This window comes from Pinus tabuliformis, chromosome X (genome assembly GCF_031772625.1).
Source record: "Pinus tabuliformis cultivar Carrire ecotype Pingquan chromosome X, CPIR1, whole genome shotgun sequence".
In the NCBI taxonomy this organism is placed as follows: Eukaryota; Viridiplantae; Streptophyta; class Pinopsida; order Pinales; family Pinaceae; genus Pinus; species Pinus tabuliformis.
In genome coordinates, this window is record NC_142308.1 from 1,324,176,379 (window position 1) to 1,324,197,049 (window position 20,671).

Below are 20,671 nucleotides of genomic sequence, written 5' to 3' on the forward strand. Positions count from 1 at the left end.
AATCCTAGACTGCTATCTCCAGACAAAAAAAAAATGAACGAGTTAAATTTTTCCAAGGTTCATAGCTAATTTGTTCTGAGGGCGTCATCATTAAAAATGTTTTGTGCGTTTCTGTTTCATGATGTTTTTTTTTTCTTTTCTTCTGGTAATCAAAACTATTTTTTCTTGAAATTCTATGTTAAACTGAATCAAAATTCCAGGGAAAAAAAAGAGTCAAAATACCGTATAAATGTTATCAAAAGATCAAATTACTCAAAACCATTTTCTCTTCAAATTTATGTGAAACTCAAATTCAAGATAAAAGTTCAAAATCAACCTTATAAATCTAATAAAAAAATCTAATTAACCATGAATAGATTAGGAAGTGAAATCTGCAATGCAAAGCGTACTATTTCTGAAATTGAATCTTGAAAAGTGAATAATCAGACAAAACTTAATCTCGAGGGATAGCCTGTAGCCGTCCCGTAGTTTAAGCAGGCTTGAAATTTTCATTTTATAGATCATAACGTTCAAGCTTTTCAAATTGATGGTATGATTGATAAATGGTAGTATTATGTAATGTAAAATATGTCATTTTTAGTTGTTTTATTCTGCCCAATCATTTGCGTGGTATCACAAAGAAACGCCCTCTTGAAATAATATTACAAGCATCCATGTCATATTTCTGCATAACCATGTACGCTATCTTTCACGGTACTCTTGAAGCTTCAAGGAGGTGCCTTTGCACCCTCCATTAGCTGTCTATTTGGCAGGGTACAACGAAACATACAATGAGGAAGGGATTTTATTTTATTCAAGAGTGTTTACAAAATAGATGCAAGATAAACACCTCTAATACGCAATTCCATTTAAATCACCACTCTTTGAAGGATAAATATGAACTGACCAGCTAATGAATAAATTCCCAGTACCACCCCCATTCCCCCTTCCCATATCCAGTTATCCATCTCAAGGACTCAAGAGACTTTATATAGCAAATTCTTGTTAATAATGCTGATTAATATACTTCTTGAAAGGATTTCCCTTTGAAACTAAACGAACCAAAACAACCTAAAAACCTCGTTTGCATGGACAGCTGCAAGGAAGGGAGAGGTACTGACCCAGGTAGTTTGGGATCAATGGATACATTTATGACAGCAGAACTGATGTTACAGTAATACATTACCAGTCAATGAGGTGAAAATCAAGTTTCATATTTGTCATATGAGCTAGACGAACAGCCAAGTTATAACACAACAAATATTCATTTGACATTCTATTATCACTCCATCTCACCCTTCATACTAAGAGACCTGCCGAGCTTTCTTTGCCTGTATTTCCAAGTGGTCTGTATTCTTCTAGCTGCCCATGATCTCCAGTATGGGGATTGATATCTAAAAATAGAAACCAAGAAAGAGATTAAACTATTTACTAAATCTCTCATGTAAAATGTGTCAATTATCAGTTACAATGAATTTCTAGATATGGGCACAACTGAATATTAACAGGGAAGGGCCATTATTTTTCACAGTTTTATTGCAATTGGGAGCAGTTCTTTCTGTAATACCAAGACATAAAAGCGTTTATATTGTTTGTTATCTCTACTTTCAAAATCCATCTATGCTTCAAATACCTTATCGCTCCTTGAACTCGTGGATTCCTCATACTACGACTGAAGTTATTGGTGACGTATTCCAGATCTGCGGCTTCGAGAGTAAAAGCTTCAACATTAGTGGTGCATTTGACTATTCTGCTTGAAAGTGCCCTTTGACCTGTCCTTCTAACGAGACTTTTCTTCGAGTCTGACACAGCATCAATCAACATATCAATTCATCTCCTCAGACATTTATGCAATAGAGAGTAAATAAGAAGCAGTAGCAATTATAGCAAACATTTATCTTACATACGGGTTAGATTCACCTGCAAGATCTTTGAACAGTCAGGATCACTCTCACAGGGAATACTAGAGTAGTGATTTCTATGAAGTTTAATCGTCTTTAATACTGGATTTGATAAACTTACAGAAATCTCGCATTATTGAGTTGAATTACATCTCCATATAAAATCAATATTTGTCTACAGCTTTTCCTACAGTGGAGAACCATTTCTGGGGGCGAGATTTTCACAGGATTAAAATAAAACCATATTTACTTCATATAAGCTGGTAATACGTAGTCCATGACAATATGTATTTTGCATAAGGGAAGCTCATTTCCTCAGCAAAATGAAATCATTTTGTTGTTTTTTGTGCTGCAAGTAATTTCCTGTTGACTAGCACCGAGAAAGGAGACTTTCAGATTGACAAATCCTTCACAACAGACTTTTGGCTATTTCAAATATCTATGATACTTCCTGCATAATTTATACAGCCAAACTCGTTCCCTTCTGCTGCAAATTCCATTTCCTACCTACCATGCTCTTGTTGTGCTTTTGCCACTATGGAAAATTGATTTGGTAAGCAAAAACAAATCTGTCAATTCAACTGAACTACCTTCTGATTTCAATTTAACTCCAATCCAGAAAATGACCTTGACTCAGATTTACAATTTGATGTACCTCAAGCTGCTTGTTTATTTGTGCCAGCTTAAATAACAACTTTAAGATCAGATATTTGTTGAAAATTGAAAACAAGGAGCTGATAACAATGTAAACAAGAGAGTTAAGATGGCTTCAAGATTCTTAAGTTGAAATTTTCAACTAATCATGTTCTCATACACCTTAGAGTCACTAACGAAAATCAAGACATTCACTACAAATATTTCAAAACAATATATGGGTTGCAGATAGACCGTGTGAGCAAACCGTACTTACTTGATCTCATTGCAGCGTTTTCAATGCACCATGTCAACAACTCCTCTCCACAGAACTCGCCCTGATTAATTATAGCTCTAAACCCATCTTCCCCAATGCTCTCTAGCTGTCCACGTAAAATGAACAGCATTCGGTTAACAGGATGACTTGGCCGCAAAATGATGCTGTCCTTAATATAAAATCTGTGACGCAATCTTTCACATATTGCATCGAGCACAATATCCTCCATAACAGTGAACAAGTGTACCTGTGTGTAAAATTTATTAATGGTATTGTTTCACTCTAATGATCATTGCGAACTGAGTAATCAGCTTAGGCATCCGAAAAATCCTTGTTTAAAGGCAAGACAAACTTTAATCATCAGAAACTACCACCAAAATAATGCAGAAGTACAACTTTATTTTAGTTTGTGGGAAGTATATTGAGTGCGTATCCATGTAACAATACTGTTTTCAAATTTCATTGTAGCGGGTTCTGACATATAAGGCAGGCTGTTCTTAACGAAATAAGACCAAGCTGCAAGACGTGCCTAACCATTTCACAAAGAGATGAGGGGAGACATATGAATGTCAGGAATAACGAGGCATTGTAAATTGATTACGGATATGGATTCTCAAATGTAGACTTGGAATATGATCCGGGGACATCTCTCTAAAGCTGTTTCACAGAATGGGGTACCATTTTACAGACGTCCAACAGGAATCAATTTGTCAATCGGTGAGTAATGTAGCTAAAATTCAACACAAAATTTTGTCCCTGATGTGCAAACGTTTTTCCCATAATATAGGAAACAACAGTATCTTCATGAGTAAATATGTCTTCATAAGAGGCAAACGATGTGAGTTTAGGGTAAAGGTCACATCGCTTAAAAGTGGAAACAAGAAAATGGAAGAATATATGAGGATTATGCCTGTGTAATATGCAACCAAGGAAAAATAGAAGACGAGGTACCTAAGTAACAGGACACACCCTTAAGGGGTCACCTGCCACAAATCCGAAGTGTGCTCCACATATATCCCCAGTTTAGGACACAATGCCCTTTCAAAAAGTAGCCCGTCGGTCTAAATGGGTTCCTTGTCCTAACTCCCTCTCCACCCAAGTTCGATTCCTCAAAATGACATGTTAAGCTTGTTGTGATGAGGCTAGAAGAATAGACGGCCCTAGGGAATCACTCCGTTCGTAGTCAATACAGGATGTCTCGGTTCTTGCTAAGTCATATATTCCCAGTATATTCATCATACAGGCAGATTGAATATACTCTTGGTGGTATAGTGGCAGCCCGAAGTTTTGATCTTGGGCCTAGCCCAGGTCACTCGGTTGAGAAAAAGGTTCCTTGTCCATCTATTGTCCTCATTTCATTTGGCAGGTTGGAGTTCTAAGGCAATTTGGAGCACAGCAGAGGGTTACAATGTAGCTTTGAAGGGATTCCAAGTATTGGGCAAGTGGATTTGTCCACCAGTCAATCAAGTTTTTCCCACAACGTCCCATATTCTTCTTCATTTCCCAGAAATCATGGCTCAAACAGCAAGGGCAGCTAGAAAAGGTCAAAGAAAAGGGAGGAATGCCCATATTGCTATGTTGCAGTAAACATGCCCCCATCCCCTGCATATTGAAAATCTGAAACGCAATTGAAATGTGTTTCAGTTAGAATGAAATGCATTTCACATATCAGAAATGTGTTTCCATACAAATTCAAACACGTTTCAACGTCTGTGAATTGCAGAGAATTCTATTGCAGCAGTGGAAGCCGACGAGAAGTGCAGTCCTCCTAGGGAGCCGAAGTGGAAGAAGGGGTAGTCAAGAAGGTCCTAAATTAAAGTCAAGGATTGCGGACCTAATTCAAGAAGACCAAAGGTTTGAAGCAAGAAGGAAGCCAAGGTTGAAGAAGAAGCCAAGGAGGAAGGAGCGGAAGGTTGATATTGTGTCTTGGTCTTGGAGTGGAAAATAGGTCAAGGGTCTTGGTCTTGGTATTCATCAATTGAAGTCTCTATAAGAAGAAGAATTTGTTCGGGTTTTCCTCTCAAACAGGAGAGGTTTTGGCCCTGGCTGATAGCCTATATTCTGTGTCTCTTGTCTCTTTATGGTTTATGCATTGGTAGTTGTTTGATGAAGAAGAACACTAATAATCTAAGAAAGAGAAGATCCTAATCTAAGAAAGTAAAAAACATTCACAAGTAGTTATCATAAGAAGAGAAATCACCTAATACCAGTTGCCCTAGATTTCTCAACATGGTATCAAAGCTAAGGTGACAAAGTCAAGGAAGGGCATCTTATAAAGGGACACTCAAGGATCAATTCTCAAGAAGGACATCAAAGAAATTTGAAGGATATCGAAGTGAAGTCAAGATCTACAAGAAAGCATCAAAACCCTAGATTCCTCCCATTGAAGACATCATCAAGAAGTCATTATTGATCCTCATCAACAAGACTTCACCATCAAAAGGGATCTCCCGCTCTGTGACATTAAGGATCATTATTGAAGAAAACTATCTTCAACAAAGAGAAGTTTTCTATTCTCTATATGCTAAAATTGGCAACTAGGGCCAAACTCCATGTGAGTCATCTTATTAATGGCAGCCGATATTTTTCTTGGATCCCTCTTATTGAGAGGTGTAGGATTGATCTAAAGATCATCCGATTCTGATAAGTATTCATGGAGATATTAATTTATTAGTGTTATGGGCCAATTCGTCAAAGTCAGCTAGCAACCAAATAAACCCCACTTGTGCTCAACGTTTTAGTATAAATAGGGGAGGTCTTCAAGTCATTTAGCACTCATCTCTTGTGATCTCACTCTCCACTTGTTTGGGTTTTTGGTGGAAGGGAAGGTCTAGAGGAGATGCCTTCTACGCAGCCCTAAAGGAGAAGTCTTGGATGTGCCCTAGCCGCAGTCAAGAAGGGCAGTGAAGTGTAAGCCCTCAAAGCAGCCAAGGAAAGGCTCTCTAGTCTAAGGGAGCTTCAACGCAAATCTAAGGAATCCTAGAGGGAGCCCTAGTCGCAGTAAAAGAGGCCTTCACACAGCTGAAGGTAAAGCCCTCATATGCTATCCCAAATGGCCTAGCCGCAGGTTGTGAAGGGACCCTAATTTTCTGTCCCAAGAGACCTTCAAACGCAGCAAGAAGAGAACCTTGTCTGGTGTCTATGGAGCTCCTAATCCACAATCCTTAAAGGTTCTAATACGCTATCATAATGGAGACTCTAGGAGAAGAATCCTATACACTGGAAGTGCAGTGAGGAGATCTAGCCGCAGGCAAAAGGGAGGTGAATTACGTTGTCATAATGAAGCCCTCAAACAGTTAGGAAGAAATCTAAACGTAAGGCTAAAGGGATATGCCCTAACTGTTGTTTCAAAGAACAATCATAAGCCCTAAACGCTATCAAGAAGAGGGGACCTTAATACGCAGTGAAGGGTGACAAAAAAGCCCTTGTTCGCTGTAATAAGGTGTCTTAAACATGCTATCATTAAAGGCCTCAATCCGCAATTGAGGATGAATGTTCTAGGAAACCCTTACTCGTTGTTTCACAGCTAGAGGATGATCCACAGCTCTAGGAGGATGGTCATAGGAAATACTAACAGCTGGTTGCTGTCCAGAAAGAAGCCTTACACAGTCACCTAGCTGCTGTTGCTGAAGGTGACAGCAGGGCCATGTTTGAGTATGATATGCTGGGCAAAAGTACCCAATGAGGAGAAACTATGAGGTTGTTGCTTGAAGGCTAATTGGATCACTGTATGAAGGGACAAGGTTACAATCAACTGCTGGGTTAGGCCGTAGACCATAGCCAGTAGTTGGAGGCCTCCTTAAGTGCTGCGTTCAGACCCTATAAGGCAGGGTATCGTTGGATTAAATATGTGCAGGCAAGCTGCAGTTAATAGATGGACTGTGGGGTTGATTTAGAATGTTGTAGCTCACAGTGTTTGTGCTCTATTCAGTGTCAAGGTCTGCTATGAAATGCTTCAGCCCTTTCAACTTACACAAGTTGCCAGATGGGCAGACTTGACATGATCAGTGAAGCAGCAAAGGAGGAAGAGCGTTATAAAGGAAAGCTTCAGTATTCTAGGCAATTGGTTGAGCTGCTCTAGGCCTATCATCTGCTACATTGTGTTATCTTCACAGTGAAGATCTCTGATGTCTGATCTCTTATCTTGTCAAGTCAAAGTGTTGACTTTTGATGTATATGTACTATCTCTCTCTACTGAACTATTGAAGAACATATAAGAAGAATTGATCAAGGGTTTCCTCACATTGGGGTTTGTCTCGGGCTAGCGCCAAATCTTGTGTCCTCTTGTATTGGCTTGTCTTCTGTGATTTACAATTTACTTTAATGCTGAGTGATTGCTATTCTCGAAAAGATATTGAGCTAACTGTGAAAATTGAAATAAATTGCTCTAAGCATAGAACATACCTAAAATTAACACTATATCATTGTCAACATCAAGGAAGCATCAAGGAGAACAAAGCATCCTATCAAGTAAGTATATGACCTTATCTGAATCCGTCAAAATGTCTTTTTGAAAGGAAAGCAACAAATTGGTTGGGGCTTCAAACTATCTTGCATGGAAGAAAATGACAAATCAGAATCTCATTGAAAATGAGGTTATGGAACATGTCAAAGGTGTTGAAAAATGTAACTAGGTTCGGTCTTCATAAAACGTATTTGTCAAAATAATTTTTATTATTGTTACAATGACTTATTAAATCATGGGTTTCATTTTTGGGTCATCTTTTTATTAGTCAAAGTCCCCATTGTGGACTCCTAGGATTAATAATGAGTCATTAGAGTCATCGTATATTTTATGAGACCCTTCTTGGGCTTTCGAACGATGTAAAAAGAATTATTTTTGGGTCAAAGATGAATTATTTAACCTCCACACCAAGTTGGCCTCAAGGAGATCAAGTCGTCCTCAACTCTGCAATTCGACCTCATCAAAAGGCTATATATTGAAGCAAATCGAATTCATTTGGACTCACTCTCTCTCACAAGTTCGATATCCAAGAAAGAGCCGGGAAAAGTGTGAATGAGAAGGAGGCTAAAAGGAGTGTGAATTTGGTCAAGAAGGAAAGGAAGGACAAAATCGAAGTTTTGGGATGTCTCTCTCTCTCGTGTGGGCTACTTTAGGAGATCGAAGTCGCTTTGTCAAAGTCGAAGTTGTTGCTGTTGCCAGTTGATGCTGAAAGCTGCCAAGTCAAATTTGTTGGGGTCGAAATGTTGTTGCTACTAGGTCGAAGGTTGGTTCGAAGAAGGAAAGGCTGGCCTGGTGTGGAGGAGGTATGTGTCTAGGTTGAAGAGTCTCAAGAAAAACTGTTGAAGGAAGATATTTTGACTAGGTTTTCCCCTAGATAGGGGTTTTTCCTTGACAAAGTGCCTACATCTTGTGTCTTGTGTTTTTGTGATCTTCATGCACACATATTTGGTAATTGCTTGATGAAAGATAGTGTAACAAATAAGTAAAAGAAACCAACATAATTCACAAGTAATTATCAAGAAAGAGAAATTTAACCCTAATTCTACTAGCATTGATTTCTCAACATGGTATCAGAGCTAAGGCTGAAGAAGATTGAAGATCACTTCGTTGGCTTGAAGGAAATGATTACTCCCTCTATGATAAGAATAGGATTCAATTCTACAGGAAGATGGATCAAGAAGATTGTCTACTACTTATTCAATAAGGTCAAAAGTCTGTTGATTTTGGGTAGCATCGGATGTGCTTTAGCCTTGAAATTTAGTGGAGAGGCTAAGGCACATGAGATCTACAAGAACCATAAATCGTTTGGAGAAATTCTACGTGGATGAAGAGATATTAAAATAATTAATATTTTTAATGGGTTCCTAAGTCTAAACTTAGGAAAATAAAAATATTAATGTGTGTTAGTATAAAATAGGTGAGAAAGTTTTAAGTGATGAGGATCAAGCCAGATCTAATCTTAGCCGTTGATTAGGGACTTAATCTCGGCTGTTGAATCGTCAACAGGAAAAATATAAGAGGAGGCTTGAGGGTCAGTTGGAGACACACCAAGAGAGATCAAGAATTCGATTTTATGAGGTTGGGTTTGCTGAGGAAATCAAGTTAGAGATTAGTTGCAGTGAGGTGCAGTTCAACAAGGGATTTCGATCCAAGGCTGAAGAATACATATTAGAGAGGCAGCGAAGTGCCGGAAGAGGTAACGCAGAGCCTAAGAGGGTTGATGCAGAGGTTAAGGAGGCCAGTGCAGAGGACGCAGAGGGCAATAAAGGCTGACATAGAGGTCGAAGAGGGCTTCAGATGCAGTGCTGGGAGAGTTTGTGGGGCAGATTGGGAGTTGATCAGCTGACGTAGAGTTGAGGAAGGGTGACACAGTTCTTGAAGGGTGACACAGTTCTAGAAGAGTGCTTGGAGCAACTTTCGCTGTCTAGCACAAGGAATAGCCAAAGTCACTATGGGATTGTTCATTCGGTTGTTGATTTGCTAGAATATCTGTCTCCGAATAGAGGTACTACTGCCGAGGATATTCTCTAAACAGTGAGCCATATCTAGCACCCTAGTTATATTCATAAATCTGCTTAGTAATAAAACCCTCATATATGCTGCATCGGCTTTCCCGAATTGGGTTTTTCTGGGGACGATTGTCCAAAAATAACGATGTCCCTTGTGTTTTCTCAGTTTATTTTAGTTGTTGACCTGTATATTTGTGAAGGCTGCAATTGTGTTTACTTCGATGTTTATGTTATTAAATAACTTGTTATTGTAAAGAACAAGTAGCAGATAGTAAACCAGATATTGTAGTAGGGGTTTCTGATGTGATAGATTCAGAAATTTTCATAAAGTCAAGGGTTCTTAGCAGCACTTACAGGATCACTTAATAATGATAATGCATGGATCATTGACAATGGATCATCAAGGCATATGACAAGGGAAAGTAAACAACTTCAAACTCTATCAAAGGAACCATCTTCTCATGCAGTGGAATTGGGAGACAACAAAAACTATGTCGTTAGAGACCTGGGATCAACATATTTGAAGCTACAGAATGGAGCAAAACTACATCTCAACAGCATACTATATGTTCTAGGTTTGAAAATTAATTTTCCTTCAATCTATTTCTTAGAAGATAAAGGGGATAGAGTTGCTTTTGTTGATGGAAAGGTCTTGGTTTGGGGAAAAGATTCAAGTATTGATAAAGACAGAGTTATTGGAGTTTGTGAAGGAAGCTTGTATAGAGTCATTACACCACCTCCTCAAGCCCTAGTTCATATGGAAATCAATCCCATTGAGCTATGGCATAGAAGATATGGTCATCTTCACTACAAGGTCATTCCCACTCTTAAACATCTAGTTCATGGCATCCCTGATATCAAAGAAGATCGTGAAGGAGTTTGCAAGGGATGCTCTTTGGGAAAACATACAAGAAAACCATTTTCAAATAGTGAAACAAGGTCTAAAGAAATATTAGACCTCATACATTCTGATGTGTGTGGGCCTATGTCTGACAAATCACTTGGAGGTCATCTTTACTATGTAACATTTATTGATGATCACTCTAGAAAGACATGGCTCTACCTTCTCAAGAAAAAGGATGAAGTATTTGAGAAATTCAAGGAGTTTAGATGTGAAGTGGAAACCCTAACCGAAAGGAAAATAAAGACTTTGAGATCTGACAATGGTGGGGAATACACTTCTAAAGAATTGATTGCATATTGTAAAGAAGCAGGAATTAAGAGGGAGCTTATTGTTCCCTACTATCCCGAACAAAATGGAGTGGTCGAAAGAAAGAATAGGACAATTGAAGAAGGTGTACGAACAATGCTCCTTGATCAAGACTTACCAAAATTTCTATGGGGAGAAGCAACAATGACAACTGTATATATTCAAAATAGAAGTCCTCATAGAATTCTTGAAAATATGACACCCGAGGAAGCATTCACAGGGAAGAAGCCAAGTGTGGATCATCTCTAAATCTTTGGGAATCTTGCATATATCCACATTCCAAAGGACAAACGAAAGAAGTTAGATTCTGTTAGTTTTTGGTAGCATCAGAAGTGCTCTAGCCTTGAAAATTGGTGGAAAGGCTAAAGCTCATGATTTCTAAAGAACCTAGAAACCATTTGGTGAAATTCCACCCGGATTGTATTTTATTAAAATAATTAATATTTTTAACGGGGTTCCTAAGTCTAAATTTAGGGAAATTAAAATATTAATGGGTATTAATCAAAATATGGGTGAGAATGATCTAGAAGGCGGATCAAGTCATGTTTTCATCTTAGTCGTTGATTAGAGACTTAATCTCGACTGTTGAAGACTCAACAGGAAAAGTATAAAATGGAGGCTTGGGGTTCAATTGGAAACACACACAGAGAGAACGAATTGATTAAAAATTCGATTCCTAGGGGAGGGTTTGCTAAGGATTTTGAATTAAGTGATCATTCTGCAGCAAAGGGGCAGTGAGGATTCGAGAGAAGGACTTTCTAGAGAATACAGAAAGAGAGGCGAAGAGAGCCAGCATAGTAGAAAAGTTGTCTATCACGCAGAAGCCGAAACTGCCAGGAACAGCTGGAAAAGCTGACGCAGAGGGCAAAAGCCGGAACTGTTAGGAACTGTTGGGAAAGTTGACGCAGAGGGCAGAAGAGGTGAGGCAGAAATAGCCGGGGTTAGCCAGTCTTGTGCCGGATCAACCAGAATTCTGTCGAGTGAAGTGAGGTAAAACTCACTCAGATTTTCCGCCAGTATTTTCTCTGTAAAGGATTGGTAGATGAGCATCCTAGATTTGTATTCAAATATTTCTCCTACATAATAATAAACCCTCAAAGTTGCTGCATCGGTTTTCACGCATTGGGTTTTTCTGGGGACTATTGTGTTCAAAAATAAGTATGTCCTATGTATTTTGTTCTTTGCTCTGTTTTTTTCCCCTAGGAAAATCGTAATTTCATTAATGAAGAGAAATTACATTTTGTAGATGCATATGCATATTCGGATCATATCTATGACATGACTATCATCATCAAAAGAACCATTTTTTGCTCTGCTTTTTGTTTCATGAGATTAAATATTTAATTAGTGTAGGCTGCAGAAGTAATTTTATTCAGTATTCAGAGGAATAACTTGATGAAGGTAATTTAAAAAAAAATGAAGTAGGTGAAGTAGATTCAGATTTGCACCAGTAGGGGTTCCTTGGACTAGGAATTTTCACATGGTATCAAAGCGTTGATTTTGAAATAGGAAGAGCAAAACCAGTGTTGAATAGTGAGGGCGAACATTGCACTTGGAAGAAATTCGAATCCCCTTGAAGGGATTGCACAGTCCTTGCCAGGAAGCAGATCCGAGGAAATCTCTCTCTGAGTGAGATGACAAAGAGGTACGACTTCTGAATCGTGAGTTTGTAGAGGCAGAGGGAGTACAGAAAACCTCAACGCAGTGCTCGAAGGGCGTATTTTCTGTCGAGGCAGAAATCCGCTGGAAAAGAACGAAGCCACGTAGAAGGGGTATTTTCTCCTTAGAGAACTTTCCACCAGAAATTTCAAATTTCTCACTTGCTAAGAAGCTGAGTAGCGTTAAGCAATGACTAAAGGAGTCAGTTCAACAGTTGGGTGAAATGGCATCGCAATTGTTGATTTCTAGTAGCATTAGATGTGCTCTAGCCATGAAAATTGGTGGAGAGGCTAAGGCACATAAGATCTCCAAGCCCCAGAAATGGAGAAATTCCACCCGGTTGGAGAGATATTAAAATAATTAATCTTTTTAATGGGGTTCCTAAGTCTAAACTTAGGAAAATTAAAATATTAATGGGTATTAATATAAAACTGGTTGAGAATGTTCTAAATGACAAGGATCAAGCCAAATCTAATCTTAGCCGTTGATTAGAGACTTAATCCCGGCTGTTGAAGACTCAACAGGAAAAATATAAGAGGAGGCTTGACGGTTAGTTGGAGATACACCAAGTTGATCAGTTAGTTCGATTTTATGGAGCGGGGCTTGCTGAGAAAATTCCAACAATTGATCTGTTGCAGCGAGGGGCAATGAGTACATAGTAGAGAGGTAGGTATAGTGCTAGAGGGTCAATGCAGTGACTGAAGAGGCTGTCGTAGAGGCAGCTAGGGACTGCGCAGAGGCTGAGGGTCCTGCGTGGGTGACGTAGAGGGCCAGAGACTAACGCAGAGAGCTAGGAGGTTTACGCAGAGGCTTCAGGAGCTGAGATGAAGCTAGAAGAGCTGACACAGGGCCAATAGGAAGCGCCAGAAGGATTTTCGTGGGTCAAACTAGCGCTGAGAGGCTAAATATCTATTTCTGAGAAGAGGTATTACTGTCGTGTAACAATCTCTGTTGGGTGAGCCATTTCTAGCACCCTAGTTGTACTCAAGAATCTGCATAATAATAAAACCCTCAGAACTGTTGCACCGATTTTCCCGCATTGGGTTTTTTCGGGGACGATTGTCCAAAAATAACAGTGTCCCTTGTGTGTTTGTCTCAGTATTTTAGTGGCTGATTTGTATGTGAGTTAAGGTTGCATTTGTGTTTATTTCAGTGTTTACATTTATAAATAACTTGTTAATGGAATAAACAAGTAGGAGAAATTAAACCAGATAAGGGATTTCTAACGTGTCAGACTTAGAAATTTCAACATGGTATCAGAGGGTTGCAGATCACAGGAGGACTGAAGGCATCAGCGATATCAGAAATTTCTAGTAGTAGTAGCTGTCCCGAGAGACAAAGTTGCTCCTAAGCAGAAGGAAGCAAAAAAGAAGTGACGCAGAGGGCCTGTGTCATCATTTCGAGCCAAGGAGAGGGCCAGTGCAGAGGCAGAGAGAGGCAGAAGAGGCTCACGAAGAGCCACGTCATCCTACTCAGCCAGGTAGGATTGACACAGTTGGCCAGAGGAGTGATTCAGCCTTTGTCGGGATTGCACAGAGCTGGAAGGCTTAGTTTCTTCAGTTGCCGGGGCCTAGGGAGCTATGGGCAGATTGTGGTTGGGAAGCTGGTGGGGTGCTGTTTCTGTCAAAGCAGAACAGTACCTAACGGGACAGAACCAAGGTAGAGGGAGTCGCTACCTTGACGGATTTCTAGCCAAGAAATCCAGATCCGAGTTGCAGTTGCAAGGAGGATTGGAGAGGAGCGGTTTGACATTTGGCAGGAGGATTTCCAGCAGGGAAATCAGGACTTAGAGGGAGATTTCCAGGAGGGAAGTCGAAACTCAGAGGGAGTCCAGAAGAGGAGCGGAAATGGCAGTGAACGGACTAAGGGATCAGGACAGGTTGGACGGGGCTTCCAACTTTGTCATTTGGAAGGCCAAGATCCTGGCAGTCCTAGATCGACATCACATCAAGGGCTTTGCCTTGAGAACCGTGGCTATCCCAGTCAACCCAGCTGATAATGAGAAATATGAGGATGCAATGGCGAGGGCAAAGTGCATAATCCTTGACGGGGTCAAAGATCATGTCATACCACATATTGCTGAAAAGAACACAGCAAAGGAGATGTGGGATACTTTGATGACCTTGTATCAGGGCACTTCCGTGCAACGGAAGATGCTATTGGAGAATCAACTGTGGTCGTATCAGATGCATAAGGGGGAGCAGATAGATCTATTCCTCCTCAGATTGCAGGAGATTCGTGACCAACTTACTTCCATAGGGTCTACACCGGATCTGGAGTTCATGGTGAGGACCGCCCTGAATGTAGTCTTCAAGGAGTGGGAGACATTTGTCCAAGGTATTTTGGGCAGAGCTACTCTTCCAGGATGGGAAGAAATGTGGGCAGCTCTTTGCCAAGAAGAGATCAGATGGTTGACCAAGGTGGGGAGTAGTGGCAAAGGAAGTCGAATCAAGAAAGAGGAGGAGGATGCGGCTCTAGCATCTGCGGGACAACAAGGGAAGAGGAAGAAGAAGGATATCTCCAATGTGAAGTGCTTCCATTGTGGGCAGCTGGGACATTATGCATCCTAGTGTCCCAGGAAGAAGAACAAGGGAGAGGCTTCCGACTCCAAGGCAACTCCGGCTAAGGCGGAGAAAGAAGTCGAGAATAATGATGACTGTGCCATGAGTACTCATGCACCTCCAGAGAAGAGGTGGAGAGACATCGAGTTGTAGTCAGGAGGACTACATACTAGGGTAGGATCCTTGAGGTGCCCAAACTCTTGGATCATATCCAACTACGAGAGCCTTTAATGACAGTAGCGGGATGACAGAGGTCGAGTGGAGAAAAGTGTAGTGGAGCAGCAAGGCAGTGCTTGGGTGCAGAAATCTGAGGCAGCGCAGTGGAGGTTGCAGCAGTGCGAGAGGCACAAAGGTGTATGCTGCAGTGCAGAGGCAGCAGAAGGAGCATAGGATAGTAGCAGAGGAAACTTCAGTTTCATGAGGCTTCCAAATTGATCGAGATGTCGATATTTGGGTAGATCAGTTACTTACATCTCGGTAACTGAGTTGCAATGCAGTAATTAGCAGTGGTAGTGCTAGGGACAGCATGGGCAACATATTGAGAGGGAGTTGCAGTATAGATGTAGCAGTGGCAATGGCAGTGTCATGGGTAGCAATACAAGAAGCAGCAGTGCAAATGATGTGAGGTAGCAGGCCAAGCATCAACATTGGTACTAATGTGGAAGGATCAGTGTGATGTTTCAGTGGTGGAGCATTACTAGAGCACATTCCTCGCTAAGAGGGAGAATTGATTTGTGGTAGCATCGAATGTGCATTAACCATGAAAATTGGTGGAGAGGCTAAGGCACATAAGATCTCCAAGACCTAGAAATGGTTTGGGGAGATTCCACCCGATTGGAGAGATATTAAAATAATTAATATTTTTAATGGGGTTCCTATGTCTAAACTTAGAAAAATTAAAATATTAATGGATATTAATATAAAACTGGGTGAGAATGTACTAAATGACATGGATCAAGCCAAATCTAATCTTAGTCGTTGATTAGAGACTTAATCTCAGTCTTTGAAGACTCAACAAGAAAAGTATAAGAGGAGGCTTGAGGGTCAGTTGGAGATACACCAAGTTGATCAATCAGTTCGATTTTCTGGAGCGGGGCTTGCTGAGAAAATTCAAACAAGTGATCTGTTGCAGAGAGGGGCAGTGAGTACATAGCAGAGAGGCAGGGATAGTGCTAGAGGGTCAGCGCAGTGATTGAAGAGGCTGATGCAGAGGCAGCTAGAGCTACGCAGAGGCAGCTGCGAACTGCACAGAGGTGAGGGACCTGCGTGGGTGACATAGAGGACTCAAGAGCTGACGCATAGAGCCAGGAGGCTGACGCATTGGCTTTAGGAGCTGATTTGAAGCTAGCAGGGTTGACGCAGGGTGAAGAGGAAGCACTAGAAGGATATTCGTGGCGCTGACTAGAGCTGAGAGGCTGAATATCTATCTCCGAGAAGAGGTATTACTGCCATGTAACAATCTCTGTTGGGTGAGCCATTTCTGGCACCCTTGCTATACTCAAGAATCTGCATAATAATAAAACCCTCATAACTGTTGCACCGTTTTTCCCGCATTGGGTTTTTCCAGGGATGATTGTCCAAAAATAACGGTGTCCCTTATGTGTTTGTCTCAGTATTTCAGTTGTTGATCTGTATATGAGTTAAGGTTGCACTTGTGTTTATTTCAGTGTTTATATTTATAAATAACTTGTTAATGGAATAAACAAGTAGGAGAAATTAAACCAGATAATGAAGTAGGGATTTCTAACTTGTCAGACTTATAAATTTCAAACACGCATGGGCTTAGAGATCAGGACAGGTTGGAAGGTGCTTCCAACTATGTCATATGGAAGACTAGAATCTTAGTTGTTCTGGAGGAACATGATCTTGAGACCTACGTCAATAGTGTTGTAGTTGTTCTTGCTGACAACGATCAAAAGAAGAAGTACAAAGTCAAGCAGGGGAAGGCAAAGAGGCTCATTCTCGATGGAGTTCGAGATCATGTGGTCTCACACTTGCAGGGCAAGGATACAACCTGAGAGATGTGGGAAGCCTTGTCTTCTCTGTATGAAGGCTCTTCCGAACAACGAAAGATGTATTTGGAGCAGAAGTTGCAGCGAACTTTGATGCAGAAAGGAGAAGGGGTGAACCTCTATCTTCAACGTCTTCAGGACACTAGAGACTAGCTTGCTGCAATGGGGTCCACTCCTCAGCCAACTGCGATGGTGAGGATAGCCCTGAATGGAGTCTCGGATGAATGGCAAGTTTTCGTCCAAAGCATATTGGGCAAAGAAAAACTACCTTCATGGGAGGAGATGTGGGCGGCTCTTCAATAGGAGGAGTTAAGGAGGGACCTAGTGAAGGTCAACCTCAGTGGCAGCAGTGGGAGTGGCACAAAGACAAAGGAGGAGGAGGAGAACACAACTCTAGCATCGAAGGGATAGCATAAGCTGAAGCGAAAGAAGGAGATTTCTAAGGTGAAATGTTTCAGTTGTGGCGAGATGGGCCACTATGCATCCCAGTGTCCTTTGAAGAAAAGGGACAAGGATGAGAAATATGATCCTAAGGCTGCTTTAGCAAAGATTGACGAGGATGATTTTGCCATGAGTGCCCACGCATCTCCAAGAAGGAGATGGGGCGATATTGAGTTGTAGTCGAGAGGACTACATGTGGGCAGGATCCTTGAGGAGTCCACCTCCTGGATCAATTCCTTGCTACGAGAGCCCAAGATTTAGCAGTCTCGATATGGACTTAGTATCAGATGATGTAGTGGAGTGTTTGGAGGACAGATGCAATAGCTTGGGACCAGAGACTGATCAATGCAGAGCAAGGCTGGCAACAGTGCAGTTGGCACAGTGCAGGAGTCAGCAACAACACAAAAGATTCAGAGGGTTAGAATCAGCAGCAGTCAGATTCCAACATTCATTGTATTATGTTGAACACAGTTAAGTTCAACTAATTTTGGATGTTTTTCAATTGCTTCTCTCAATAACTAAGTTGCAGTATGGATGCAGTGTTAGCAATGGCAGTGCTAGCAACATAGCAAATGCAACATTTGAGAGGGAGTCGTAGTACAGATGCAGCAATGGTAGTGGCAGTGTCATGGACAGCAGTGCAGTAGCAGCAGCAACAAAAGCATAGTGTTGGTGGCAACAACAGTGCAGAAACGAGATGCTTCAGAAGCAGAGTAGCATGCAGTTGGGCATTGTTGCTAGAGCACTTTCCTCTCTAAGAGGGAGTGCTAGTTTTTGGTAGCATCAGAAGTGATCTAGCCTTGAAAATTGGTGGAGAGGCTAAGGCACATGAGTTCTAAAGAACCCATAAACTGTTTGGTGAAATTCCACCCGGATTGTATTTTATTAAAATAATTAATATTTTTAATGGGGTTCCTAAGTCTAAACTTAGGGAAATTAAAATATTAATGGGTATTAATCAAAATATGGATGAGAATAATCTAGAAGGTGGATCAAGTCATGTTTTAATCTTAGTCGTTGATTAGAGGCTTAATCTCGGTCGTTGAAGACTTAACAGGAAAAGTATAAAATGGAGTCTTGGGGTTCATTTGGAAACACACATGGAGAGAACGAATTGATCAAGAATTCGATTCCTAGGGCAGGGTTTGCTAAGGATTTTGAATTAAGTGATCATTCTGTAGCAGAGGGGTAGTGAGAATTCGGGAGAAGGAATTTCCGGAGAATACAGACAGAGAGGCGGAGAGAGCCAACAGAGCAGAAAAGTTGCCTCTCATGCAAAAGCTGGAATTGCCAGGAACAACAAGAACAACCAGGAAAGTTGACGCAGAGGGCAGAAGATGGAACTACCAAAATTGCCAGAAACTGCCGAAACAGTCGGGAAAGCTGACGCAGAGGGTAGAATAGGTGACGCAGAAATAGCCGGGGTTAGCTAATCTTGTGTCGGATCAACCGAAATTCTGCCGGGTGAAGTGAGGTAAAACTCACTCAGATTTTCCGCCAGTATTTTCTTTGTAAAGGAATGCTATATGTGCATCCTAGATTTGTATTCAGATATTTCTCCTGCATAATAATAAATCCTCAGAGCTACTGCATCGGTTTTCTTTTTTCCGGGGACTATTGTGTCCAAAAATAAGTGTTTCATATGTATCTTGTTCTTTGATCTATTTTCTGTTTCATGAAATCAAATATTTAATTAGTGTAGGTTGGAGAAGTAATTTGCTTCAGTATTCAGAAGAATAAATTGATGAATGTAATTTAAAAAAAAAATCAAGTAGGTGAAGTGGATTCAGATTCACTACAGTAGGGGTTCCTTGTACTAGGAATTTTCACAGATTCTACAAGCATCAAAGGGATCTTCGTTGGCTATAGTCTCTCAAAGGCATATAGAATCTACATCAAGTAAGGGAGACACATTGAAGCAAGCAGGGGCGTTATATTGATGAAAATGAAGCCTACAAAAGATCCAAGGATATTCCTATTGATTCTGATGACGAATATCTACCTATATTTGAAGAAGAAGTACAAACTGACAATCCTTCTGCAATTCAAGAAGAAGAAGGACTAAGTGAGCCTATTCAATCTATGATCATACCGAACAACAAAGAAGAGGCCAAATTGGTTAAAATCTACTCTTGAAGATGCTGAAGGACATGGAGCTGCGAAAGGAACCTTTAGAGAGAATGTTAAGTTATGGTATGTTCTATGCTTATAACAGTTTACTTCTTTTTCTTATTATATTCCACCGATTAGCAACACATGTACATAAAGTAAAGTGCAGATAGAACATTAAACGATCGACAGAAAACAAGCCAAGACAAGAGACACAAGATGTGGCGGCTAGCCAGGGACAAACCCCACAATGTGTGGGGAAACCCTTTGATCAAATCTTCAATAATTCAGCAGAGAGAAATACAGTGATATGGGGTTTAGCGGTGAGTTTCGCTGGGTGATACCCACGAGATGAGGGTTCAAATCCCATTGAGTATATGTTGACCTGTTGTGTCTTGGCTAGAAGAGTAGGCGACCCCATAGAGGACGTCTCGGCTCTTGTCGAGGCATAAGTTACCTGCTATTGTGCGGCTTGCAGGTTGTTGCACGTAGCCTAGGTTTATAGTGGCAGCCAGTCAGATTTGATCCTGGGTCTGTTCAGGATAACTCTCACCAGTTACCGATTATCCTAGATTCAAAAAAAAATAATTCAGCAGAGAGAAATAGTACAATAAATCTGATTCATATCAGCAGTAGCAAACCCTAGATCAGTAGCATCAGCATTAGCGGCTTCATTATCAAACTAGGGCAGACCATATCTCACAAACCGACAGTCGGATTCACTTCATTCCACCACCAAAAGTTTCGGCTTCCAGAGGAGGTTCAGATGAACCTACAGCGCAGTTCAGATGAGAAGATATTCTAGGCCACGCAAGTCAATCTTTACTTCTGCAGTTGCTGCTTCAAATTCAACAGCTTCCGGCTTCACATGTGTGAGAGAGAGAGACCCATTTCAGCGCAGGAGAGAAGAGACTCATATCTGCACAGTAGAGAGGAGAGATGTGATGAGATGAGTGAGTCCAAATGAGGAAAAGTTCTCTTATATTTATACACAACATTGGTGGGTGAATAGATGCGACTCTTGGGCTTCTGAGCCTACATGAGTTGTAGGTCGGCTTGATAATAATTCCATAATCAAAATAAATTCATATCTCCATGAATACTTATCGGAATCAGATGATCTTTATATCAATCCTACACCTCTCGACGAGAGGAATCTAATAAAAATATTATCAGCCATGAATAAGATGACCCACATGAAGTTTTGCCCTGGTTGCCAATTTTAACACTCCCTCTCAACCATGGAGAACTTCATCTGCAATCTGTATATCGGTCGTTACTATTCATCCATCAAATGCACTGCCTTGTACAGCCTGACCCTTGCCCTGCTCTGCTCTATTTTGCCTGTTCTGCTTTGTCTTGTTCTGCCCTGCACTGATCTGTACTGTTTTGTTCTATTCTGCTCTGCTTTATTC

General features: G+C 40.8%; 1 protein-coding gene across 4 annotated transcripts in view; it reads right to left on the minus strand.

Moving 5' to 3' along the window:
• Positions 1–766: 766 nt before the first annotated feature.
• LOC149144964 (putative cyclic nucleotide-gated ion channel 20, chloroplastic) overlaps positions 767–20,671 on the minus strand; it is a 550,668-nt gene continuing 530,763 nt past the window's right edge. For 3 of the 4 annotated variants that reach the window (XM_089450165.1, XM_089450163.1, XM_089450164.1), the window contains exons 12-14: positions 2,791–3,037; positions 1,613–1,781; positions 767–1,373 (exon numbers count right to left, since the gene is read on the minus strand). In XM_089450165.1, the coding sequence (XP_089306291.1) occupies positions 1,262–1,373; positions 1,613–1,781; positions 2,791–3,037 (528 nt within the window). In that variant the 3' untranslated portion in view covers positions 767–1,261. The remainder of the gene's footprint in view (positions 1,374–1,612; positions 1,782–2,790; positions 3,038–20,671) is intronic. The other variant, XM_089450166.1, reaches the window with a different exon arrangement.